The sequence below is a fragment of the Betta splendens genome, chromosome 19, assembly GCF_900634795.4.
Source record: "Betta splendens chromosome 19, fBetSpl5.4, whole genome shotgun sequence".
In the NCBI taxonomy this organism is placed as follows: Eukaryota; Metazoa; Chordata; class Actinopteri; order Anabantiformes; family Osphronemidae; genus Betta; species Betta splendens.
The window spans coordinates 15,361,938-15,385,107 of NC_040898.2; the positions used below are offsets into that span (position 1 = coordinate 15,361,938).

Here is a 23,170-nt window from a genome sequence, read left to right on the forward strand (position 1 = left end):
ATTAGTACACATCGCTAGTATTTCTCTGTGTATAAGTACAAGCTTCCAGCTCAGGATGAATCCGGCTGCTGATGTAAAGATAAGACGGAGCTAATGAGGTATCGTGATACTCTTTGATCAGAAATAACAGGAAAACCACAGCAGCTCTGCATCTGCTGCTTCACAACGATCAGGACACAAACATGTTTTCTAGCGTTTTCTAAAGTCTGATCTCTGATGACCAGAACTGTCCTGTGTGGTACAAATACCAACACATACTCTTTGTGGACGATCCTAGAAGGAAATGAGCTGCTCTGCTCTGGGTTTAACAGGTAACATGCTTGGCACCGGGAGACGTGTGACCTTTGACCCCCGCTGTTCAGTGACTGCTCTGACCCTAATCCTGTTTGGGTTTCCTCTTCCTCCACAGTCCACAGCACAGGACCGATATCAGCCCCACCACCGCCGCTGCCGAAGCCAACAGGAAGCACACGACGTCTACAGAGTAGAAGGAGAACCAGGACATCCTGTAGGACTCACTGCGTAGATGGGCGGCGCCTCTGTGTCTCATCACGTACTCGGTCCAGAACACTGCCGTGTCCAGAGGATGCTGGGGTCTGTCCCTGTGGAGGGCCGACAGGCGCTTCATGTTGTCTCTGTAGGACGGGTTGTGAAGGACCTCTTGTATGGCTTTCAGAAAGTTCTGCCGGGTGACTTGGGTCACGTCCACCATCTTAGCGGCTCCTCGCGCTTGGATTCTTAGAACGTTCTCAAACTGGTCGAACAGGAGCGGGATGCCGAGGATCGGTACTCCGTGGTAGATGGACTCGTAGATGCCATTGGTGCCGCCATGGGCTACAAAGGCTTTGACCTGTGGGTGACCCAGGAGGTCGTTCTGCGGCATCCAGTCCACCAGCACCGTGTTGTTTCCCAGGTTGCGTGGACGCTGCCCCACGTGTCTCCATACGACCTTCTGAGGCAGCTGAGCGAAGGCGGCGGCTATCTCTGAGGTGATGTCTGTGGGCAGGCCTTGGACCAGAGTACCCAGAGACATGAGGACGACGCCGTGCTCCCCTGAGCTCCGCACAAACTCCTCCAGCTCTGAGGACAGAGGCTCCGAAGGTTTGCACTGAAACCCGCCGATGTAGGCGACGTTTGGCATCGTGGGCCGGGGGAACTCAAAGACGAAGTCGGCCCTCATGAGCCACAGGTCGGCCCCTTGTAGAAGATGGTAGAAGTTCACGTCTGGACCGAAGTACCTGTGCACCAGTCGCTCATAGTGAGGACACACCACAAACCTGTCAAGCCACGAGTTGAGGATGTAGTGAACCAGGTTCATGGCTCGTTGCACAAATGTCATCTTATCCGTTACAGCGTGTCCAGACACGGGAACGTAAGACGTCGGGGAGGGAGCCACCACGAAGTGAGCTTCTCCGCTCGTTATCCACCTCACGTTAAACACCATGGGCAGCTTCAGCTCATGGGCCACCAGCACCCCCACAGGCAAACCTGGGTCCAGGAGCACAACGTCAAAGTCAGCGTCTCGGAGGCTCTGCATCAAAGTGTGGTTTTCAAACATCTCCACCCCCAACATGCTGGCCTGCTGGTGGATTCTGGACAGGGAGTCAAGGATTTCCCAGTAGAAGTTCACAAAGCCGATCAGCGACGCTCCCTGTCTGCGGATCTCCAGCATCTTGGTCAGGAAGGTTATGAAGAAGTCCTTGTCCTCGATGGCGATGGCCTCCGGCAGGGTCACAGTGACTGAGCGGTAATGTGCTGCACTGTCCTGGATGTACCAGCTGGAGGCCGTGCGCACCACCGTGACCTCGTGGCCCCGAGAGTGGAGGTTCCTGATCAGCAGGTTCATATTGACCCAGTGGCTGCCGTCCACCGGGAAGACGAGGATCTTTCCAGCATGGACGCAGGACGCCACCATCAGGCAGAAAGTCAGCGCCAGAAGTAGAAAACGAGGACCTGAGAGGTTTCCCATGTGTTAACTCTGAGGAAAGAAGCAGAGACAGTAACTACGAAGGCAAACAAACGTCCAGTCAGCCTTCAGAGCACGATGTGATGCTGGGCATTAAACTGCTTTTAGATGAAACGGGTTAAAGTCCAGTACATGTGCTGAAGGCTTAGCTAACAGAGTCTTAGCTAACAGAGTCTTAGCTAACAGAGGCGTAGCTAACAGAGGCGTAGCTAACAGACGCTTAGCTAACAGAGGCTTAGCTAACAGACGCTTAGCTAACAGACGCTTAGCTAACAGACGCTTAGCTAACAGAGGCGTAGCTAACAGAGGCTTAGCTAACAGACGCTTAGCTAACAGAGGCTTAGCTAACAGACGCTTAGCTAACAGACGCTTAGCTAACAGACGCTTAGCTAACGAGCTAAACTGCTCCTCACATACAGGAGAAGAACAAAATAAATCCAAACGTGTTGAAAGTACCTCGAGCCGTTTGGTGTCAGTCAAACATCGCTTCATGGGCAGAGAAGAAAGGTTTTGTCTGACTGGAGAAATGTTCTCTGATCCCAGTGAACCCAGCGACTGCAGGGAAGCGATTACTGGCTTTCATTAAGACTTGTGGTGGTGGGGGCCAAACATGTGCTCGTGGTTCCCCCAGCAGAACAGGAGCACAAAGCACGGGTCCAAGGTCTGAACATCAGCGTTTCTCTCCAGAACCAGAGCTGGTTCTGGAGAGAAACGCTGATCATGAATGCGAGCATCCTTATCGTCATAGTACCTGTACTTTAGTTCTTACAGCTGATGTCTAGATTCTAACAGACCAGCTGTCAGTTCTGACCCAACCAAGGCTCAAAGTAATTAAAGCTCCAGGCTGAGGCGAGGTCCGTCTCCATGGCTACCTGCTGCAGCCTGCTGTCTGGTAACGGCTGAATCATTCTCATCCACTTCACTGTGTCTTTAAGTGAAGTTCTCCAGTCACAACCAGTCTTTCCTGTTGAGGCCAGTGATGCTGACGCCTCAGCTTCTGCTTTCACTTCACGTGCTCAGTGTTCTCCTGAGGAGCAGACCCCGTCTCTGGTCCTCCACAGCTGTCTGCCACCACCATGTCCGCCTTCTGTGCTCTGGCTGCATTCGTCCTGGCTTTGAGTCTGTGTGGAGCCGACGTTGGGGACTTCGCTCCTTGCCTGCAGTTCTTCTACAGGTCATGGCCTCCCAAAGGTCTGGCAGGGACCCCGATCTGCCAGCGCTACGCCAACCAGCACCACTTCGCCACGCTGTACAGCCGGCCTCGCCGCTCGCCGTGGTTCTCAGCTTATCTATACACAGCACCTGCCGGGAAAAGGCCGGCAGCGTCCTGGAAGTACGAGCCTCAGGTGAGAGGTGTAACAGATCTGAAACGCTGAGAAATCAGCTCAAAGGAGAGAAAAGGAGGAACAAACCCACTAAACTAAGCCAGCTTTGGTTTTGTTATTTAAAGCATGTGACGCCGTGGTCACGGGTTTTATGTAAACAAGAGAATGAGGAAGTAGCAGAACCAAATGCTTTAAACCACAACTCAATTCACGTGTCTGACAGTGTGGTGCAAATGAGGATTTAGAGGCAGCAGCAGGTTTAAACAAAGAGGAGGATTCACATGTTCCGACAAAACAACTAATGATCCAGTGTTTGTACAAATAGTGACGAGAAAAACACTGCGCAATGGCAGTGGGTTCATTTCCAGCGTTTCCTGACGTCTGGCCCAGTAAACTGAGCTTTTCTGTCCTTTCAAATCCAAAGACGAGGAACCGAACGTGAACTGAGGCAGTGAGTGCACAAACCGCACTGACTCCAAGCTAAGCTGAGCAGCGTCCTGTCAGCGTTTCATTCTGCCACACTCTGTTCCCACCAGCTGGCCGACCCCCGAGCTGCCGGCGACATGATCCCCTTCCCTCCGGGCCCCGTGGACCAGAACGTGGTGCAGAGCCAGGCCGTGGAGCCGGACTACATCAACTCCACCTACACCCGCGGCCACCTGAACCCCAGCCTCCACCACCGGAGCCACGACGCCCGCACCGCCACCTTCACGCTCACCAACGTGGTCCCTCAGAAGGTGGGCTCCAACGACGGGCCCTGGGAGGTTCTGGAGCAGGCGGTCCACAAAACGCTGGGGGCCTTCTGTCTGGGAGACGCCTACGTAGTGACGGGCGTCATCCCCTACCGCGGCGGGCAGCGCTGGCTCAAGGAGCACCGGGTGGCGGTGCCCGAGTACCTGTGGTCAGCCTACTGCTGCCCCCACTACAACCACAGCCTCCCACAGGAGCTGAGCGGCACCTTCCCCACCTACGGCGCCGTGGGCCGCAACGACCCCAGCAGCGGCGAGGAGATCGTCCCGGTCAGCCAGGCGGCGAAGAGGCAGTTCAGAGGGTACGACGTGCGGAGGATGCCCCTGCACACGCTGGAGATGTACCTGAGGGACCGGGTCAGCGCCGAGCTCAGCCTGTTCTATGAGCAGTGCCTCGGATCACGCTGACCCGGGCCACGACAGAGGGCTCTGACCACTGGAGGCGCCTCGCAGCGCTATGATGACTACGAAGCAGCAAACGAGGGTCAGTTTGTGAAAGAAGGTAAACACAGTGATCTGTAAATAAGATGAAATATATGCAACAAAAAGTAGAAACAATAATAAAATTCACAGAAAACATTTATTGGTGAGTAAATGACAATAAAAACATATGCTTGTTTTAAAACCATAAGAATTAAACCTTGAACATAAGACGATTCAACCCTATGTTGACGCTGACAATCACTTGGGAGGAATCGCGGCTCCGGCGCCGATGGACCTCAGACCCGTCTTCTCCTCGATCCACCTGTTGTAACTGGTCACGCGGGTGTAAACGCCGGGTCGGAGCTGCAGCTCACACACCAGGGGCCCCCAGAGTCTCCCTGTGGAGCCACCACAGCGTCACACTGGTGTTTAGCAACCGGCTCGGGTCCCGGCACGTCCACGTACCCCACACGCGTCCTGGCTCCAGTCGGGTCGAGCGGCACAAAACATGTTCTCTGTGATCATGTTGCCATAATAGTCCTGGTGTCGACACACATCGTCTGGAAGGACGTCGACCTGGGCCTCGCGGAGGTACTGAGACCGGTACCACAGACCTGAGGGAGACAAGACGGAACCACACAGTGACTCAGCTCCAGACGCCGGGAGACACACACACACACACACACACACACACACACACACACACACACACACACACGCGCGCACACACACACACACACACACAGACACGCACGCACACACTTGCACACACACACACACACACACACACAAACACACACACAGACAGTCAGAAACACACACAGACACACACACACACACACACACACACACACACACACTGACTACCTGCAGTAGTTGTGTCTCCCTGCATTCACGTCTGCTGACAGGTGTCGTTTCCTGGTGTCGGCACTCCAGGCCTCACACTCGCGGCCGCTCTCGGACCTCGACACGGTGCCGTTGTAGTGAAGCCCAACGCCCTTGTAGCACTGGGCCCTGTTCACTGAAGGAACAGCCGGGTTGTTAAATGCTGGTGAGAGAGAGCAGCTCGTTACCCTCCTCACAGCGTGACAGACACACACACACACACACACACACACACACACACACACACACACACACACACACACACACACACACCGACTCACACAAACCTCAGAGCACACACACACACACACACACACACACACACACACACACACACACACACACACACACACACTATGAGCCTCCGTTCAGACAGATCCCACCTGACCGATCACATCACATGCTCATCACAACCAGGACCAGATCCATGAACACGACTTTACTCACCTGAGCTTTCATCGGAGGAGGAGGACGACGAAGACGAAGACGAAGACGACAGAACCGCACGCTTTGACCCCTGTGAACACGGAACGTCAGGTGAACTGTTATGAGCATGGATGAAGGCGGATGCACAGATCGCTCACCGCCTGAGACGTGGACAGCGCCGCCAGGGCCCAAAACAGCACAGCAGCGCCTGTCATCGCCTCTGCACCAACTGAGCCAAACAGACGCCGCCTGAACCTGCTGGAGGCTTTTATTGAGCTGGCTTCAGGAAGGAGGCGCCATTGGCTGAGCAGAGCAGGAGTCTGTGTGGGGGCAGTGACATCACACGGAGCTGCTCACCTGGAGAACGCAACAGAAACGTCCTGGAGGGATTTCTGACATTACAGGAAGATGCAAACGGGGAAAAAATGCCTCCGTTTTTCAGCTGAACATCAGTGACAGTGATGAACGTGTCATCAGACGTCAGCATTTGAACTTGAAGACATAACATAAGAATAAGAATAAGAACTTTAATAGTCCCACAATGGGGAAATTTTGTCTCACAACAGCACAGAATATGATATTGTTTGAACTTGAAGACATAAATTAACACAACAAACCCAAACTCACTGAAACCGGCCCCCTTGTTACTGAAACAGTTTGTATAAATGACAGTAGCAACTGTTCTTCACTGGATGTCACTGTTGCTCTGCGAGAATCAGCCACACCTCATTTACTCCGACTGCACCTGAAGTATCCACTAAGTCTGGTTCAGTGTGAACACCAAGACTAAAACTGCTTGTTATGGTGCCTGTGGTGAAGGTGATGAAGTGGATGACGAAGATGAACAACAGCATCGGGTTTCATTCTGTCTCTGTTAGACGTGAAAGTGGAAACAACTGTTCATTTCTACAGTCAAGAACTTGAATGAAAGTAAATATGTACATTAGGATCCCGGAAGTCGCCTGAATCCTGCTTGACCGGTGATGCGTTTACGTGCCGCGGGAATGGTGGCCTACGGCAGTTATTCTCTTATTATAATGTCATGTTTGTACGTGCATGCTTTGAATTAGTGTGGGTGTTTGTGCTTTTATGTAATAAAACAAACATTCTGTCGTGTTGCAGTGAAACAGCGCCGCATAATTTCAACACAATCAATTTCATGGTCACATGGAGTGAAAGCAACAGCCGCAGCAGTTCGGACGTTGAAGTTTACGAGCAGCCGTGAACGCACCGGGAGCGCAGCAGGCTGATAGCGGTGGATGAGGAGATTATCCTCAGCTCGGATCCAAAGGGACGGAGCAGGTTCGGGCCACACAACATGGGCAACGCCGACACCAAGCTTCACTTCAGGAAGGCGGTGATCCAGCTCACGACCAAGACGCGGGTCGGTTCCCACGGCAACGCGAGCGCGAGCGCAAAGACGAGCGTTGGTGGCGCGTTTGTGGTTAAAGGAGATAAAGTTGGTGCCAGATGGCAGCGACGTTTAGACGGAGACGGACACGTGAAACCTGCAGCTTAAGACGAGGAGTTCTCTGAAAACGTTTTGGATCATTCAGTTGTTTATTTATGGAAACGGTCCAAGACGACTTGAGCAAGTGAGGAATTAGAAAACTGGAAGTGAGTTAGTGTCGGAGAACAGGTGGAAGAGGCCTGTTTGTTGATGAGGAGCCTCAGACGTTAAAGTTAAAAGGCAGCGTTTTAGGTGATGGAGTTAGGAGTTTTCACATAACCCATCATATTATGCTTATAATCTAAAAATATTATACTAATAATGCACCACTGCATATAATAGTATCAAACGCACCATGTGCTGTCAGTGACAGAAACAATAATAGATGTAACAGCAGAACCGCGATGGTTCAGTTGGAGGACTGACTGTCTTCCTCCTGCAGCCGGTCGAAGCCACGGACGACGCCTTCTGGGACCAGTTCTGGGCCGAAACCTCCACCTCTGTGCAGGACGTGTTCGCTCTGGTTCCGGCGGCCGAGATCCGAGCCGTCAGAGAGGAGTCCCCGTCAAACCTGGCAACCCTCTGCTATAAGGTGAAGTGATGTTGGCCATTTTACACATCGTGAGTTTTAAGGGGGTTTTAGACTTTACTGAGTCCAGGCGTCTTTAGTTCAACAAGACACAATGTTAATAACAAAGAGTCAGGTGTCGCTTCTCTTCCTCCTGGTTACAGTCAAACGTAGGAATGCTGCTGTTTGTTGTTCCCACAGCTTGTAAAGGTTAAAGGTCAAACACTGACCCAGACTGCACGTGAGAGCGCTGACCAGCCGTGTTTCCTCAGGCGGTGGAGAGGCTGGTCCAAGGAGCCGAGTCCGGCTGCCCCTCGGACAGGGAGCGGCAGACGCTCCTGAACTGCACGCGGCTGCTCACCCGCATCCTGCCCTACATTTTCGAGGACGCAGACTGGAGGGGCTTCTTCTGGTCCACGGTGCCGGGCGCCGGCAGAGCCGGGGTACGGCCGAGGTCCGGTAGCGGTCAGCAGCCTCCGCTTCTCTTCCCGCTCAAAGCGGAGCGTTGATCTGGGACCAGTGTATGATCTGTATGCTAAGATTATAAAAGATGCTGTAAATGTGCTGCAGCGTTCAACAGCGATGAGCACTGATGCTGCTCTGGTTTGTTGATCCTGACCCGGGTCTGGACTGTTAGATCCTGCCCCCCCCAGTTCTCTGGTTACCTGCTCGCCCGGGACCACAGTCCAAACACTGCACATATTGTCTCCCCTTCACTGGTGGATGAATTAAGGAGGGATCGAATGTCCCTTAATTAAAAGTGTGGGACTGGGGTAAAAACAGGGCTGCAGAGTTGGTTTTACTGGTGCTGGTTCTGACCCAGTTTGAACTGCCTTGTTTGTATGTGGTGTTAGAAGGGAACTTCCGTCAGTGTCTAACAGCGTTTCTCCCCTAGCGTTTGGATGAGGAGGGCGACGAGGACGAGGCCCGGCCTCTGGCTGAGTCCCTGCTCTTGGCCATCTCTGACCTGCTGTTCTGCCCAGATTTCACCGTCCAGACCCAGAAGAAGAGCAGCTCAGTGAGTCAGAACTCCGCCGAGTGACGCGTTTGTCTGTCCCGCGTTAGAATGAGAACGGGTCCCATATCAGGAGCGAGGGGAAGTCAAACCCTGGACCAGGAGGCAGGATGTGAGGCCTGTGCTCAGAGACGAGGGCCCGGCAGGTTCCCCTCTGGGCTCAACCCGGTCAACGCTCATTAAGTTAATGAGTGACTCCCAGTGAGGGAGACGGAGGAGCGGCTGTTTGTCCAGCAGCTGTTGAGCAAACAGGTGCTGCCTTCACTCGTCAGGCCCCGCACTCAGCAGCAGTGGAGGTGGAAAGTGGCCAGAGGCTACATATACGCAGGCGCACACACACACACACACACACACACACACACACACACACACACACATACACGCAGATGCACACACACACCCAGGCGCACACACACCACACGCAGACATATGTACGCACACACAAACACACACGCAGGCGCACACACACACAAACACACGCAGATGCACACACACACACGCAGATGCACACACACACCACACACAGACATATGTATGCGCACGCACACACACACACGCAGGCGCACACACACTTACTGTATAGACACACACACACGCAGACATATGTATGCGCATGCACACACACACACACACACACACACACACACACACACACACACACACACACACACTTACTTATTTACTTACAGGAACGTGAATTTGTTCTTCAATGAGCTTCAGGGCCAGTTCACAATGTTTGCAGTCAGGCGGGTCGTGCTCAGACCTCTGTGCTCTGCTGCTCGTGCAGCGACACGTCGTCGCCTCTATTCCTGCAGCGGCTCTTATCTGTGCTGAGGTGTGGGCTCAGGCTCGTTCGGCGCCCACAGCTCCTGTCTCTGCTGCAGGACGCGGCGGAGGACGTCCGCTCCATCGACAGCTGCGAGCTCATCTGGCAGGTCGGCGTGGGCTTCGCTCAGTCGCCGCCTCCGAACTTCACCCACGACCTCAACAGGTGAGTCCCAGCAGGGGGCCCGGCTCCGGGCGGGCTCCGCCTCCTCCCGACTCTGTGTAACGCTCCATGTGGTTCTTCGAGGACGGAGCTGCTGAAGCTGCTCCTCACCTGCTTCTCGGAGGCCATGTACCTCCCTCCTTCCTCCGAGAGCCGAGGCCTCAACCCCTGGGTCGCCTTCTTCTGCTCGGCTGAGAACAGGTGAGGCCCGTCACAGGCGCCGCGTCTGCTGTGTGCTGCTTCCTGACCCGCTGCGTCTCCAGACACGCGCTGCCGCTCTTCACCTCGCTGCTCAACGTGGTGTGCGCCTACGACCCGGTGGGCTACGGCTTCCCCTACAACCACCTGCTGTTCTCGGACCACCGGGAGCAGCTGGTGGAGCAGGCGCTGCAGATCCTCGTCGTCACGCTGGAGCACGATGGCGGGTCGGCGGCCGGCGCCGCCCTCAGAGCCCTGAGCCCGTCCAGCGGCGCCGCCGCGGAGGCCGAGCAGGACGTACGTGGGAGCTGAACGAGCCCATTCATGGTGGTAACAAACCATACACCTTTCAAATCCTCTGTTTCAGGCGGCCGGACCCGAAAACCTGTTTGTGAACTATCTTTCCCGGATCCACAGAGAAGAGGTGCAGTGAAGAGCAGTTCGTGGTTTGGTTCTGAACAGCGGGACGGTAACGGGTTTCCTTCCTGTTCCTCAGGACTTGAGCTTCGTCCTCAAGGGTCTGGCTCAGCTGCTCAACAACCCCCTGGTCCAGACGTACCTGCCTCACTCCACCAAGAAGGTCCAGTTCCACCAGGAGCTGCTGATCCTCTTCTGGAAATTCTGTGACTTCAACAAGGTTTGAAGCGAGTTCTGTGTGTGGTGTCCCCCCAACTGGACCCGCTTAAATGAACGTACCACTTCATATGTGTATCATACTTTACGGTGATCATCTAGTTGGGAGGTCACAGCCTGAATCTGGTTCTGGACCCGTTCTCCTTGCTGGTCTGACCCAGTGGCTCGGTTGTGTCTCGTAGAAGTTCCTGTTCTTCGTCCTGAAGAGCAGCGACGTGCTGGAGATGCTCGTCCCCATCCTCTTCTACCTGAACGAGGCCCGAGCCGACCAGTGTGAGTCCCACGCTCTCGTCTGACCGCTGTGTCCCACAGCTTCACATCCGTCCCCTGTTTGCAGCTCGCGTGGGTCTCATGCACATCGGCGTCTTCATCCTGCTGCTGCTCAGCGGAGAGCGGAACTTCGGCGTCCGTCTGAACAAGCCGTACACGCTGCGGGTCCCCATGGACGTCCCCGTGTTCACCGGAACCCACGCCGACCTGCTGGTCGTGGTGAGACGGCTCAGCAGCTGCTGTTACCGTGGTTACGCCACAGAGCATCTCTGGATTCAGACTCTTTTCTCTCTCATGTTCAGATCTTCCACAAAATCATCACCAGTGGCCACCAGCGTCTCCAGCCTTTGTTCGACTGCCTGCTCACCATCATAGTGAACAGTGAGTATCACACACGTCGCCCCCTGGTGGCTCAGCAGTCGAACTGCTGGACTTTATTCTCTCTCCTGTCCAGTCTCCCCGTATCTGAAGAGCCTCTCCATGGTGTCTGCCAACAAGCTGCTCCACCTCCTGGAGGCCTTTTCTACTCCCTGGTTCCTGTTTTCCAACCCTCAGAACCACCACCTGGTCTTCTTCCTGCTGGAGGTCTTCAACAACATTATCCAGTATCAGTTTGATGGTGAGAACCTGATGTTGATGACTATGACTGTAACACGCGCGGCACCAACCTGCGTCTCCCTCACAGGTAACTTCAACCTGGTCTACGCCATCATCCGGAAGCGGAACGTCTTCCATCATTTAGCCAACCTGCCGTCGGACGCAGCCTTTATTCACAAGGCCTTGCAGAGGAAGAGGAAGTCTGGGATTTCCAGGAGCGGCTCCATAGAGGAGTCGATGGAGGGGTCCAAAGCAGCGGCGCCCGCTGAGCCCGGCACACTCAAAGCCAGCTTAGAGGCCACTCCAGGTACCAGCTGTGCTTCAGCCGTCAGTGAAGCAGGAGGCAGCTCCCATTTTAATGCGCACAGTCTTGTCCCCCAGGAATCGATAAGATAACAGAGAAATCCCAGGTGGGTGAGGATGGGACCATGGTGGCTGTCCCACATTCAGACTGCCCTCAGGCCGCAGCCAGCGACGCCGAGTCCGGCGCGGAGGTACGAGGAGCCGTGTTTCAGCAGGCGCCTGCTGAATGCAGGGGAAGTCACAATGTTGTCATGTTGTTGCCAGGTTCACCACGCGGAGCCGGACCCGGCCAGGACCCGACTGTCGAGCGTCTCGGCGCCGGCGGCCTGGAGCGCTGACCCAGACTGGGTGAGAGGAGGGGTCAGGTTTTACTGGGTTCTGACAGGAGGCGTTTCTGACCTGAGCTGCGTGTTTTCAGGTGTTGTGCTGGAAGGCGAAGCTCCCTCTGCAGACCATAATGCGGCTGCTGCAGGTTCTGGTCCCTCAGGTGGAGAAGATTTGCATTGACAAGTAAGAAGGACAAGGAGAGGTGGCCCTTTAAGTCACAGCTACGGTGGCTTAAACCGACCACCAGCTGAACATCAACCCTCCTCTGATGCAGCTGACGCTATGAAACACATGAAGCCGTGGTTGTTGTTGTTTCCTCAGGGGTTTGACGGACGAGTCAGAAATCCTGAAGTTCCTGCAGCACGGCACGCTCGTGGGCCTGCTGCCGGTTCCACACCCCATCCTCATCAGGAAATACCAGGCCAATGCCGGCACGGCCATGTGGTTCCGCACCTACATGTGGGGCGTCATTTACCTGCGGTGAGAACGCGCGTGCCTTCGGCCGGTTTTGCTGCTGCCTCGATGCTCACACGCCTTCACCTCGTTACAGCAACGTGGACCCTCCCATCTGGTACGACACAGACATCCGGCTCTTTGAGATCCAGAGGATTTAGAGCAGCGGACAAAGACTCGGGATCCCGTTTGTTCCTTTCACACATTCAGCAGCAACAAGACGATGATCAGAGAAGCTTCTGTCCTCGTCCTGGTTTTATTTTAAACAGACGGGTTTCTATTTGTTTTTTTTGTTTGTTTTTTTAGTGCAAATGTGTCAATAAATAAGTTGCTGCACATGAAAAAAAGACTTTAATATGAGCAGATGAATTAAATACATGGCACATTCACCAGTAGTATTCACGAGTATTACCTAATAAAATTTAATTTTAGTTTAGATATTTTCTCCTCAACACAGAAAAACTGAGGAATACTGTTGTAATGAAAAGAAACTAACATAAAATACACCGTATCCAAAAGCAGCTGATCATCATCATTCAACAACCTCCAGCAGCATCTAATCACTCATGTCCAGTTTTTCAGTTTATTTATGGATAATAATATTTTTTTCCTTTATCCCAGTGATTCCAATGTCTGACTTTTAACAGTATAGTTTGTGTAACAGTAACCAGATGCTGGTGATCAGAGTGTGGAGCTGGAAGCTCTCAAACCATCACGCGTGGAGCAGCAGCGACGTCCACATATTCTGCTCCTGTAGCGTAAACGTAACGTAAGCCCTCCATGACGCGGCCCAGTGCTCAGGCAGTGATGAACAGCTCCATCAGCGCCACCACCGAGTGCATCCGGTAGAAGACGCTGAGCGGCTGGCCCAGGTTCACCATCACGAACCAGGCGGTGAAGCCAAAGAACTGCTTGCCCACGCCGTTCTCAAACTGAGGGTGGACCCCAAAGGCAGGAATGATCCACAGCTGGAGGAGAGAGGCAGGACGTGACTGAATGCAGATCCAGCCCTTTTTACCTAACAAACCACCACGTTACCATGACGTTGCAGAGGATGAGGAAGGCACAGATCTCCTGAATGGCTCTCTTGGTCGGTGACTTCTTCTCCTCCTGTTGAACAGCAGGCGAGGCCAATGCGCTGCCGTCCAGCAGCTCCGTATCCGTCCTCTTCTCCTGTGCTGCTTTGTTTTTAAGCTGTGGGGAAGAGTGGGGTTTGTCAGTGAAACCTTCTCCTTGTTGTCAGAGGGTCCAGATGTGTCACAGGCGCCGCTTGTACTTGTAGACTTAGTGGGGCTATACCATGCTTACACTAATTTGAGGCGTTAAAATACGCACAAATTGTGGCTAAATTTACATTATTATTTACGTTACGATGCAGCTAAGTCTTAAAGTACAAATCTGGTTACGCACGCACAGATTGGTTTACGGACGCACAAATCTAATCTGACCCTAATTTGACTCCATATACAGTGATGGTCCCATAAGTACTTAGCCTCACTGCACGATGGCGCCACTATCACAAGAAAAATTTACTTTTGTGTAGTACATTCTCTTAGACAGGTACTGTTGAAATTTTAGCCGAATCGGACTTGTACTTCTATTTTGACAGCGTGTAGAAGTGGGCGTGTCCGTGGATTTTAGAAAAATGGAAAAAAGCAATATCGATCGGTGATCCAGTTCTTGTATTTGTAAGGGAAATCGCGCAGCGAAATCAAAGAGCGCTTTGATGCTGTCTACGGTGTCGCTTCTCCTTCGATGGCGACCATCAAAAATTGGTTCAACGAATTTCAACGTGGTCACACATCGGTTTTTGATGAGCCACGCCCAGGCACCACGGAGGTTAATGTAACAAAAATCCACGCTCTTGTATTGGCAGACCGTCGATTGACGGTGCGTGAGGTAGCTGAGACAGTAGGCATCTCAAAAAAATGCGTAGGTCATATCCTGCATGAAATTTTGGGCATGAGAAGGCTGTCAGCACAATGGGTGCCGCGTTTGCTCACTCCGGACAACCAGTGCAACCGTGAGACTACTTCAGAGCATTGTTTGACGCTGTTTAAGCGCAATCTGAAGGAGTTTTTTGTATCGTTTCATGACCGTTGACGAAACCTGGATCCACTGGTACACACCAGAGACCAAGGAACAGTCCAAACAGTGGACTTCATTTGGAGAACATGCTCTGAAAGGCCGAAAAGGTGATGGCCACCATTTTCTGGGACTCACATGGTGTGATCTACATCGACTACCCGGAGAAGGGCAAAACGGTCACAGGGCTGTACTATTAGAATTATTGTGCCAATTGGACGCCGAATTGCAGAAAAAACTGCCCTATTTGGCAAAGAAAAAAGTGCTCTTCCACCATGACAACGCAATGATTCACACCTCTGCCCTCACGATGGACAAATTGGTCGAATTGGGCTACGAACTGCTGCCCTATCCACCGTATCCTCCAAATTTGGCCCCGTGGGACTTCTTTTTGTTTCCAAACTTGAAAAAATCACTTGCCGGGCAGAAATTTGAATCGAATTAGGAAGTCATTGCCGCCACGGAAGCCTACTTCGTAGACCTCGAGAAAACATATTTTCCGACTGGTTAAAGAAGTTGGAGCATTGCTGGGTCAAGTGTATTGAACTAAAAGGAGACTATATTGAAAAATAAATTGCCACTTTTCCAAATTCTTTTTTGTAGGCTAAGTACTTATCCGACCGCCCTCATAAATCTAGCTTACAAACAAGGAAGATGCGTCCAAGATGTGCTACAGTATTTGACAAGAGCGTTATGAGCGCTCACTCGAACTACTTTCCAAGGTCCAAGAAAGGAGCTCTCACTCTGACAGGTTTACAGAATCTATCTTTGAACACTTTGCCTCTTTACCTGAAAGGCATCACACTCTAATTCAATAGCTTACGCTTTTCGCTACTGAACATAAAATTAATGTAATTTTGACTGAATACTTCAAATACTGTCAAAACAAATACTGTAGTCCTACAGCTAGATTTGAACTAAAAACCGTGATATTACCAGCATCACACTCTAGCACCAACATACTGAGATAATCAGTGTTGGTTAGTACTATTTCTAAATTGCTGGGCCCAACTTCTTTTCATAGGGCCCATAACTGCTAGTGATGCCCCCACCTTTAATATCTTCCCTAACGTGCTTTTCTTCTTGGCCGACAGCTCTGGATGCCTGTGGAGGCCTTCGATGATGAAGATGTTCTGGAGGATGATCTGCAGCAGCGTGAGGAGGGAGTAGGAGAGGTCCAGGTTCTCCAGCAGCTCATTGGCTTCCCCAGCTGCTGCCGCCACCAGAGAGAAGTAGGAGAGAGCGAGCTGGCCGATGGCCGCCGCCACCAGAAGGACCACGTCCAGCTTCCTGGAGGGATTGTGTCCGTCCTGATGCGCCCTCCTCTCCAGCATGTGGACCAGGATGCCGGCCGAGCAGCACAGACACATGAGGGGCATGACGGCTATGTGGTAGCCGTAGAACATGAGGAAGGAGGTGAGACGGAGCTCCTGACGGTTGACCCAGATCTGATAGAGGACGAAGATGGTCACTCCTGCAGCGAGGACCACGGTGCCAAAGACCAGGCCAACCGCTCCACCGTCGTAGATCATGCGCAGGGTGACCTTATGAGAAGCGTGGTGGTGGTGGTGGCCTGCAGTCACCCTGCGGGCCACGTTCTTCCACATCACATAGACCATGCAGGCTGCCATCAGGTAGTACTCGATGTTGAAGGGGTAGAGGACCTCAAAGCCCTTCCTAAAGACCAGGCAGCTTGGACTGGCGGGGCATGAACACAAGGTTAAGTTGCCTGCAGGAGGAGAAACATCACTATTAAAACATGATGCTCAAGGCAGAGCTGCATAAACGCAGCCAGGACAAGTTTTATGAGTTTCCTTTTACCAAGACTTATTTCAAAGAAAGACAAACAGTGGATCAGAAGGTTGGCAGCGATACCTGGCTTAGCGTTAGGAGCTACTCCCTACAGCGGGAGTCCCATGAGTGTGTATCTATTTGTCCTAGTGGCTGAGCTGCGTGTACAGACAGGCTTGTGTGTGCTCAACACGTCAGTTAACCCTAAATGTGTCGCCTCCTCTGAATTAGTTCTACCGTCGTAATCGGTGCCATCGTCCTCAGTCACTTTCGTCTTGTTCATGGCCTTCTCCAGCTCGATCTCCTCGTGGATCGTGTCCTCCGTCACGGCGTTGAGCCACAGCAGCAGGTCGGCTGAGAGGATCACCATCAGCCCAGAGCTGCAGGGAGTTAGAGCAGAGAGTGACTCCTCCAGTGACCTGAAGCTTAACATGCTCCCAACGTGCATGTGTTGCTCTGTACCTGGTGATCACCTTGTGTTTGTGAATGCAGTCTTTGGAATGAGCCCAGAGCAAATATGTCTGAGAACAAAACATGTTAATTACACGTCAAGATCAGATCAGTCACCAATGAAATGTTGTCAACGCTGCTGTGAACATTTGAGTCCAACGGCTTGTTGATGCTTTTTGTTAGTTACAGTATGAAAAGTCAACGATATGTTAAATGGGGTTCTTCCTCTCTGGGGCTGGTAAAACCAGTTTTCATATTATGTAACTTTGTCACTAAAAACTTCTGACCCTGCTGCTTCATTCCCGTGCGTCCCTTCCGTGGAGCTGTGTCGTTACCTGCAGTCCTAGAAACGGAGCCTCTATGAACGGAGACAGCACCTCAGCAGCAGGTGTGCAGTTGCTGACGTGGATCAGATAGCCGGCCCTGAAGATGAACACCAGCAGACTGACTGCAGCGAACAGCAGGAGCCCCACTGGGACACAGCAGGAGGCACGTGCTTTATGATGGAGGGAACTCACACGCATCCTTCTAGCACAAACAGAACCTACCGGTGACGGTGACCCCCCCGGCGTGGTGGTCTTTATGTGGACTGATGTCAGGCTGCTTCCTGGCCCACAGCAGGTACCAGAGCATCCAGATCAGGCCGACCAGCATCAGCACCACTATGAACACCTGGGGCTGGGCTTTCTTCAGGCCGTCGGGGTTGAAGGCCTGTCCCGTCACCAGAGCTGCTCCCAGCAGGAACACGTTCATTCCCAGGAGTCCGGACACCAGCGGCTTCCTGCTGGGATCCCAAATGGAATGGTCCTCGTGTGTCTGGATCTGGTCGTCTGGTCCGTCGCTGGAGGGGCTTCTCTGTGTGTCAGAGAAGGTTTCCATCTCTGTGGCTCCGGCGTCTCGGGTCATCGTCCTCTGGTTCAGGATCCGTGTCGGAGTTCGCTGCTGTCAGACAGTAACTGTGCAGCATGTGAAGGCGTGCGTCCAGACGGTGGTGGTGGAGCTCGTCTTTGTCTGCCGGTTCCGCCCTGCTGTGGTTGGCTCACATTCCTCTACTCTGAAAACAACACACCTTTCAGGGAAAGTGGGCGTCACCTGTCATGTCTGCTTGACTCTGCTTCATTACCTTTTTACCTGCTTGTTTCACGACCACTAAATAGTGAAGCAGAGTCTTTGTGAATTAACATTCAAGCCTCCGACTATTTATTGTCTGTGGCAGCGAGCGACGTTCGTGAAGGGAAATTTGTCTGTTTAGCCTGAATTCCAAACACTGTAGGATCTTTAGACATATTAAATAGAATAATATGATGATCATAAACTAAAACCGTGGAAAAGCCTGAGACGACACACATTGTCCAATTTTCCTTCTTAAGAAGTCATTTACAATCAGTGATTGGTTGACGTGTACTCAGAGTCTGTTGAATTATAACTCCTGTAATTGTATAAAGTTGGTCTATATGTTTATTAGAACCGCTGCCTGGCTCCAGGTAACTCAACTGGAAGTGTAGTTTCCTTCAGACCTGCTCTGGCCTCCTCCCTGAACTTAAACAGAGATGTCCTCATACCAAAGTGCACAAAAACAGACTTCAAGAATAAAAACACATGACTCAATGTCAGGACTATTTCAGACACAGTGTATCTGTTTAATCTTCAGACATCTGTGCAGCTTAAGTAAATGAATCTTATATAACCGTCGCAAAAAGGATCAAGTCCAGGATACACGTTGTCTGCGTGGCCCTTCCTGTGTCGTCCTCTCCAGCTGCTGGATCAGCATCCAGCCATGTGTGAGGCGGAGCTCGCGACGGCTCATCCACACCAGACGGAGAACCCAGACTGGAGAACCCTGGCAGAACCAGCACGAACATCTCTACTGGTGAACGTTTAGAACCACTGGACCAGATCACTCATCTCGACCTTGAGCAGCTAAACCAGTAAAAGGCTGTTGAACCATCTCTGACCCACTGTTTGTGATAATGTCAGAATCAAAAGTCATTGAGTTGTTTGTGAACGCTTCTGCATCTTGAGTACTTTGTCCTGATAGCAGCCACTTAACCACAGCGCTCTGAAACATGTCAACTACTTGTGGCCTGACTTGTTCTGACGCTCAGGCAGTGATGAACAGCTCCATCAGCGCCACCACCGAGTGCATCCGGTAGAAGACGCTGAGCGGCTGGCCCAGGTTCACCATCACGAACCAGGCGGTGAAGCCAAAGAACTGCTTGCCCACGCCGTTCTCAAACTGAGGGTGGACCCCAAAGGCAGGAATGATCCACAGCTGGAGGAGAGAGGCAGGACGTGACTGAATGCAGATCCAGCCCTTTTTACCTAACAAACCACCACCACGCTACCATGATGTTGCAGAGGATGAGGAAGGCACAGATCTCCTGAATGGCTCTCTTGGTCGGTGACTTCTTCTCCTCCTGTTGAACAGCAGGCGAGGCCAATGCGCTGCCGTCCAGCAGCTCCGTATCCGTCCTCTTCTCCTGTGCTGCTTTGTTTTTAAGCTGTGGGGAAGAGTGGGGTTTGTCAGTGAAACCTTATTGTTTTCAGAGGGTCCAGATGTGGACGCTTGTACAGTACTTGTAGACTTAGTGGGGCTATACCATGCTTACACTTCAATTTGGGGCGTTAAAATTACCAGAAAATCGTGGCTAAATTTACAAGTAAAATAACATGACCTTAATTTGCCTCCACGCTCTGATTGGCTAATGAACAAGGAAGTTGTCGCAGTCCTTTAACGTGGAACAGCAGATCCTGAAAGCTCCACAAGCAGCAACAAGCGAGTCCACTGACTGAGGACTTTAATTATATTTAATGATCAGACAGACATGACGGCTCTGTGAAATTGATACTCGCACATTAAACAGGTGTTTCTATCATACGTTATGTAGCATGTTAGCCGGCAGGCTATTAGCAATGCCATGCTATGTTACGATGCAGCTGGAGGTAAGGTGGATATGTTCCAGTAGCGCTGCCGTTGTGATTCTGTGTGATCGTTTCAGACCACAATAAACATGTTTACTTTAACAATGCTTTTAAACAGCCTGATATGTAATGCAGTTGTTAGACAGGCTTGGATTTTAGTGCAGGATCTTGGTGCTTCCTGCTGATCAACACCGTCTACAAGGACACAGATGCCCAGTGTTTCTGCAGAAGATGATCTCTGACCCACCTTAACTCCAGGTGCATCATAACATAGCATGGCATTGCTAATAGCATGTCAGCTAACATGCTACATTGATGTATGAAAGAAACACCAGTTTAATGTTCGCGCAACTGCATCACCTCCGCAAATCACGAGAGTAATGTCACACTTCATACACATAAACATGAGCCATCATGTCTGTCTGATCATTAAATATAAATAAAGTCATCAGTTAGTGGACTCGCTTGTTGCTGCTTGTGGAGCTTTCACAATCTGCTGTTCCACGTCAAAGCACTGCGACAACTTCCTTGTTCATTAGCCAATCAGAGCGTGGAGGCAAATTAAGGTCACGTTATTTTACTTGTAAATTTACCCATGATTTGTGCGTAATTTTAACACCCTAAATTATAAGTGTAAGCATGGTTTTGCCTCACTAAGTCTTAAAGTACAGATCGGTTTACACACGCACAGATCTAATCTGACCCTAATTTGACTCCAGCTAGCTAGCTAGCTTACAAACAGGGAAGATGCGTCCAAGATTCGCTACAGTATTTGACAAGAGCGTTATGAGCGCTAACTCAAACTACTTTCCAAGGTCCAAGAAAGGAGCTCTCACTCTGACAGGTTTACAGAATCTATCTTTGAACACTTTGCCTCTTTACCTGAAAGGCATCACACTCTAATTCAATAGCTTACGCTTTTCCCTACTGAAAAAAACGTGATATTACCAGCATCACACTCTAGCACCAACATACTGAGATAATCAGTGTTGGTTAGTACTATTTCCAAATTGCAGGGCCCAACTTCTTTTCATAGGGCCCATAACTGCTAGTGATGCCCCCACCTTTAATATCTTTCCTAACGTGCTGTTCTTCTTGGCCGACAGCTCTGGATGCCTGTGGAGGCCTTCGATGATGAAGATGTTCTGGAGGATGATCTGCAGCAGCGTGAGGAGGGAGTAGGAGAGGTCCAGGTTCTCCAGCAGCTCATTGGCTTCCCCAGCTGCTGCCGCCACCAGAGAGAAGTAGGAGAGAGCGAGCTGGCCGATGGCCGCCGCCACCAGAAGGACCACGTCCAGCTTCCTGGAGGGATTGTGTCCGTCCTGATGCGCCCTCCTCTCCAGCATGTGGACCAGGATGCCGGCCGAGCAGCACAGACACATGAGGGGCATGACGGCTATGTGGTAGCCGTAGAACATGAGGAAGGAGGTGAGACGGAGCTCCTGACGGTTGACCCAGATCTGATAGAGGACGAAGATGGTCACTCCTGCAGCGAGGACCACGGTGCCAAAGACCAGGCCAACCGCTCCACCGTCGTAGATCATGCGCAGGGTGACCTTATGAGAAGCGTGGTGGTGGTGGTGGCCTGCAGTCACCCTGCGGGCCACGTTCTTCCACATCACATAGACCATGCAGGCTGCCATCAGGTAGTACTCGATGTTGAAGGGGTAGAGGACCTCAAAGCCCTTCCTAAAGACCAGGCAGCTTGGACTGGCGGGGCATGAACACAAGGTTAAGTTGCCTGCAGGAGGAAAAACATCACTATTAAAACATGATGCTCAGGGTAGAGCTGCATAAAGGAATCAGTGACTGAGCACTAATCGCTCCAACCGCCCATGTTGTTCCCGTGGCGTCCGATAGGAGGTCACACTTTGAGCAGCAGAGTCAGGTTTACCTTCATAGTGAGACACATGGGCCTGTGTGACCTTGTTTATGGCTGCGTTTCCTTCCTTCTCCAGCTCAATCTCCTTGTGGATCGTGTCCTCTGTCACGGCCTTGAGCCACAGCAGCAGGTCGGCTGAGAGGATCAGCATCAGGCCAGAGCTGCAGGAAAGAGGAAACTCACATAGTGAAAGGTGAAGATGGAAAGTTCCTGTAGACTGACACGGACAGACAGACGGTACCTGGTGATCAGCTGGTGTTTGTGAATGCAGTCTTTGGAATGAGCCCACAGTAAATATGTCTGCAAGAAGAATCAAGCAGCTTCAACTCCACACTGTCATTTTAGATTCATTAGTCAGAAACCAGCTGTACGTGTTCACGGCTGATGAGGTTGTTCAGTGAAACCTCCTGCTGTTTACAATGCGTGCACCTTCACTTCATTCGTTTTGGAAATGTTGATGTCTGTGGGTGGAAACCTGAAACCCCACTGAACCTGTTTCTGTGTCTATGACCCTGCTGCTCCATTGTCCTGCGTTAGCGCATCCTGTCCGTGGAGCTGTCGTTACCTGCAGTCCTACAAACGGAGCCTCTATGAACGGAGACAGCACCTCAGCAGCAGGTGTGCAGTTGCTGACGTGGATCAGATAGCCGGCCCTGAAGATGAACACCAGCAGACTGACTGCAGCGAACAGCAGGAGCCCCACTGGGACACAGCAGGAGGCACGTGCTTTATGATGGAGGGAACTCACACGCATCCTTCTAGCACAAACAGAACCTACCGGTGACGGTGACCCCCCCGGCGTGGTGGTCTTTATGTGGACTGATGTTAGGCTGCTTCCTGGCCCACAGCAGGTACCAGAGCATCCAGATCAGGCCGACCAGCATCAGCACCACTATGAACACCTGGGGCTGGGCTTTCTTCAGGCCGTCGGGGTTGAAGGCCTGTCCCGTCACCAGAGCTGCTCCCAGCAGGAACACGTTCATTCCCAGGAGTCCGGGCACCAGCGGCTTCCTGCTGGGATCCCAAATGGAATCCTGCTTGTCCGGCCGGATCTGGTCGTCCGGTCCATCGCTGCCACGGCTCCTGGGTGTCGCAGAGAATGAGTCCAGCTGAGCGGCTTCACAGTAACCGGTCATCTTCCACCTTTAGCTGTCTAAAGCTGTCCGTTTGTCAGGCTCGCACTGAGGTGGACATGCTACGCTTCAGCCTATGAAGGCTTGGGCTGATGCTCATCTTTCCACCCTGATGTAGGTGTGGCCACTTTCCCTTCCAATGAGAACGACAGGATGAGCTGGTGCTGCCCCTTTTTATTTCTGCCTAACCACCACAAACAACAGGAGCAGAACGTGGCTGAGCCCCTGATTCAGTGACCTTTTCAAGGAGCCTTGTTTGCAGCAGGAACCTCACACTGTGTCGCGCAGCAGCTTGAACAGAAGGTCAGTCACATCCTTCAACAACCAAGGA

General features: G+C 52.0%; 6 protein-coding genes across 12 annotated transcripts; 2 read left to right on the top strand and 4 right to left on the bottom strand.

Moving 5' to 3' along the window:
* Positions 1-2,907, bottom strand: LOC114845622 (UDP-glucuronosyltransferase 2C1-like). Its single transcript, XM_041068428.2, has 2 exons — positions 2,423-2,907; positions 1-1,978 (listed from the first exon to the last, which is right to left on the bottom strand). Exon 2 carries the CDS (start codon positions 1,967-1,969, stop codon positions 377-379), a length of 1,593 nt encoding a protein of 530 aa, XP_040924362.1. The 5' UTR covers positions 1,970-1,978; positions 2,423-2,907; the 3' UTR covers positions 1-376.
* A 135-nt stretch (positions 2,908-3,042) lies between these two features.
* Positions 3,043-4,619, top strand: LOC114845624 (endonuclease domain-containing 1 protein-like). The gene is made up of 2 exons (XM_029133846.3): positions 3,043-3,312; positions 3,828-4,619. Exons 1-2 carry the CDS (start codon positions 3,043-3,045, stop codon positions 4,446-4,448), a joined length of 891 nt encoding a protein of 296 aa, XP_028989679.1. The 3' UTR covers positions 4,449-4,619.
* Positions 4,620-4,721: 102 nt separating this feature from the next.
* On the bottom strand, positions 4,722-7,141 carry LOC114845625 (tyrosine-protein kinase receptor cam-1-like). Of its 5 annotated transcripts, none has more exons than XM_041068429.2 (6): positions 7,006-7,141; positions 5,933-6,131; positions 5,796-5,865; positions 5,331-5,484; positions 4,929-5,077; positions 4,722-4,861 (listed from the first exon to the last, which is right to left on the bottom strand). In XM_041068429.2, exons 2-6 carry the CDS (start codon positions 5,987-5,989, stop codon positions 4,722-4,724), a joined length of 570 nt encoding a protein of 189 aa, XP_040924363.1. In that variant the 5' UTR covers positions 5,990-6,131; positions 7,006-7,141. The 5 variants fall into 5 exon arrangements, with proteins under 5 accessions (XP_040924363.1, XP_055360394.1, XP_055360397.1 ...); XM_055504419.1 differs by having other exon boundaries at positions 5,331-5,511; XM_055504422.1 differs by having other exon boundaries at positions 5,331-5,511; positions 5,933-6,094; positions 7,006-7,134.
* On the top strand, positions 7,022-13,319 carry hid1b (HID1 domain containing b). Of its 2 annotated transcripts, XM_029133833.3 has the most exons (19): positions 7,022-7,158; positions 7,667-7,816; positions 8,065-8,235; positions 8,688-8,810; positions 9,692-9,798; positions 9,880-9,996; positions 10,059-10,290; positions 10,361-10,417; positions 10,490-10,630; positions 10,809-10,899; positions 10,964-11,115; positions 11,199-11,277; positions 11,351-11,515; positions 11,582-11,800; positions 11,875-11,987; positions 12,061-12,144; positions 12,215-12,306; positions 12,445-12,603; positions 12,674-13,317. In XM_029133833.3, exons 1-19 carry the CDS (start codon positions 7,093-7,095, stop codon positions 12,735-12,737), a joined length of 2,382 nt encoding a protein of 793 aa, XP_028989666.1. In that variant the 5' UTR covers positions 7,022-7,092; the 3' UTR covers positions 12,738-13,317. The 2 variants fall into 2 exon arrangements, with proteins under 2 accessions (XP_028989666.1, XP_040924361.1); XM_041068427.2 differs by lacking the exon at positions 8,065-8,235 and having other exon boundaries at positions 12,674-13,319.
* LOC114845621 (proton channel OTOP3-like) lies at positions 12,909-17,849 on the bottom strand. The gene is made up of 7 exons (XM_029133842.2): positions 17,451-17,849; positions 17,238-17,374; positions 16,915-16,973; positions 16,690-16,832; positions 15,714-16,390; positions 13,615-13,770; positions 12,909-13,544 (listed from the first exon to the last, which is right to left on the bottom strand). The coding sequence occupies exons 1-7, from the start codon at positions 17,806-17,808 to the stop codon at positions 13,374-13,376; spliced, it is 1,701 nt and encodes a 566-aa protein (XP_028989675.1). The 5' UTR covers positions 17,809-17,849; the 3' UTR covers positions 12,909-13,373.
* Positions 17,850-18,512: 663 nt separating this feature from the next.
* Positions 18,513-23,014, bottom strand: LOC114845620 (proton channel OTOP3-like). 2 transcript variants are annotated; one of them, XM_029133840.3, is made up of 7 exons: positions 22,485-23,014; positions 22,272-22,408; positions 21,948-22,006; positions 21,719-21,867; positions 20,889-21,565; positions 19,248-19,403; positions 18,513-19,174 (listed from the first exon to the last, which is right to left on the bottom strand). In XM_029133840.3, exons 1-7 carry the CDS (start codon positions 22,840-22,842, stop codon positions 19,004-19,006), a joined length of 1,707 nt encoding a protein of 568 aa, XP_028989673.1. In that variant the 5' UTR covers positions 22,843-23,014; the 3' UTR covers positions 18,513-19,003. The 2 variants fall into 2 exon arrangements, with proteins under 2 accessions (XP_028989673.1, XP_055360389.1); XM_055504414.1 differs by lacking the exon at positions 22,272-22,408 and having other exon boundaries at positions 21,719-22,006.
* Between the last annotated feature and the right edge of the window lie 156 nt (positions 23,015-23,170).

What these genes read in the sequence shown, in the direction of transcription:
- LOC114845620 (XM_029133840.3), bottom strand. Translation starts at nt 22,842, where the DNA reads ATGACCGGTTACTGTGAAGCCGCTCAGCTGGACTCATTCTCTGCGACA. An exon ending in CTCCGTTTGTAGGACTGCAG is followed by an intron (nt 22,007 to 22,271) that starts GTAACGACAGCT and finishes TTCTTCTTGCAG; the next exon opens with ACATATTTACTGTGGGCTCA. An exon ending in CGTTAGGAAAGATATTAAAG is followed by an intron (nt 19,404 to 20,888) that starts GTGGGGGCATCA and finishes TCTTCCCCACAG; the next exon opens with CTTAAAAACAAAGCAGCACA.
- LOC114845622 (XM_041068428.2), bottom strand. Translation starts at nt 1,969, where the DNA reads ATGGGAAACCTCTCAGGTCCTCGTTTTCTACTTCTGGCGCTGACTTTC.
- LOC114845621 (XM_029133842.2), bottom strand. Translation starts at nt 17,808, where the DNA reads ATGACCCGAGACGCCGGAGCCACAGAGATGGAAACCTTCTCTGACACA. An exon ending in CGGGGGGGTCACCGTCACCG is followed by an intron (nt 17,375 to 17,450) that starts GTAGGTTCTGTT and finishes GCTGTGTCCCAG; the next exon opens with TGGGGCTCCTGCTGTTCGCT. An exon ending in AAACACAAGGTGATCACCAG is followed by an intron (nt 16,833 to 16,914) that starts GTACAGAGCAAC and finishes AACTCCCTGCAG; the next exon opens with CTCTGGGCTGATGGTGATCC.
- LOC114845625 (XM_055504419.1), bottom strand. Translation starts at nt 5,989, where the DNA reads ATGACAGGCGCTGCTGTGCTGTTTTGGGCCCTGGCGGCGCTGTCCACG. An exon ending in CGCTGTCCACGTCTCAGGCG is followed by an intron (nt 5,866 to 5,932) that starts GTGAGCGATCTG and finishes CCGTGTTCACAG; the next exon opens with GGGTCAAAGCGTGCGGTTCT. An exon ending in CTCCTCCGATGAAAGCTCAG is followed by an intron (nt 5,512 to 5,795) that starts GTGAGTAAAGTC and finishes CTCTCTCACCAG; the next exon opens with CATTTAACAACCCGGCTGTT.
- LOC114845624 (XM_029133846.3), top strand. Translation starts at nt 3,043, where the DNA reads ATGTCCGCCTTCTGTGCTCTGGCTGCATTCGTCCTGGCTTTGAGTCTG. An exon ending in CCTGGAAGTACGAGCCTCAG is followed by an intron (nt 3,313 to 3,827) that starts GTGAGAGGTGTA and finishes TGTTCCCACCAG; the next exon opens with CTGGCCGACCCCCGAGCTGC.
- hid1b (XM_029133833.3), top strand. Translation starts at nt 7,093, where the DNA reads ATGGGCAACGCCGACACCAAGCTTCACTTCAGGAAGGCGGTGATCCAG. An exon ending in AGCTCACGACCAAGACGCGG is followed by an intron (nt 7,159 to 7,666) that starts GTCGGTTCCCAC and finishes TTCCTCCTGCAG; the next exon opens with CCGGTCGAAGCCACGGACGA. An exon ending in GGAGCGCTGACCCAGACTGG is followed by an intron (nt 12,145 to 12,214) that starts GTGAGAGGAGGG and finishes GCGTGTTTTCAG; the next exon opens with GTGTTGTGCTGGAAGGCGAA.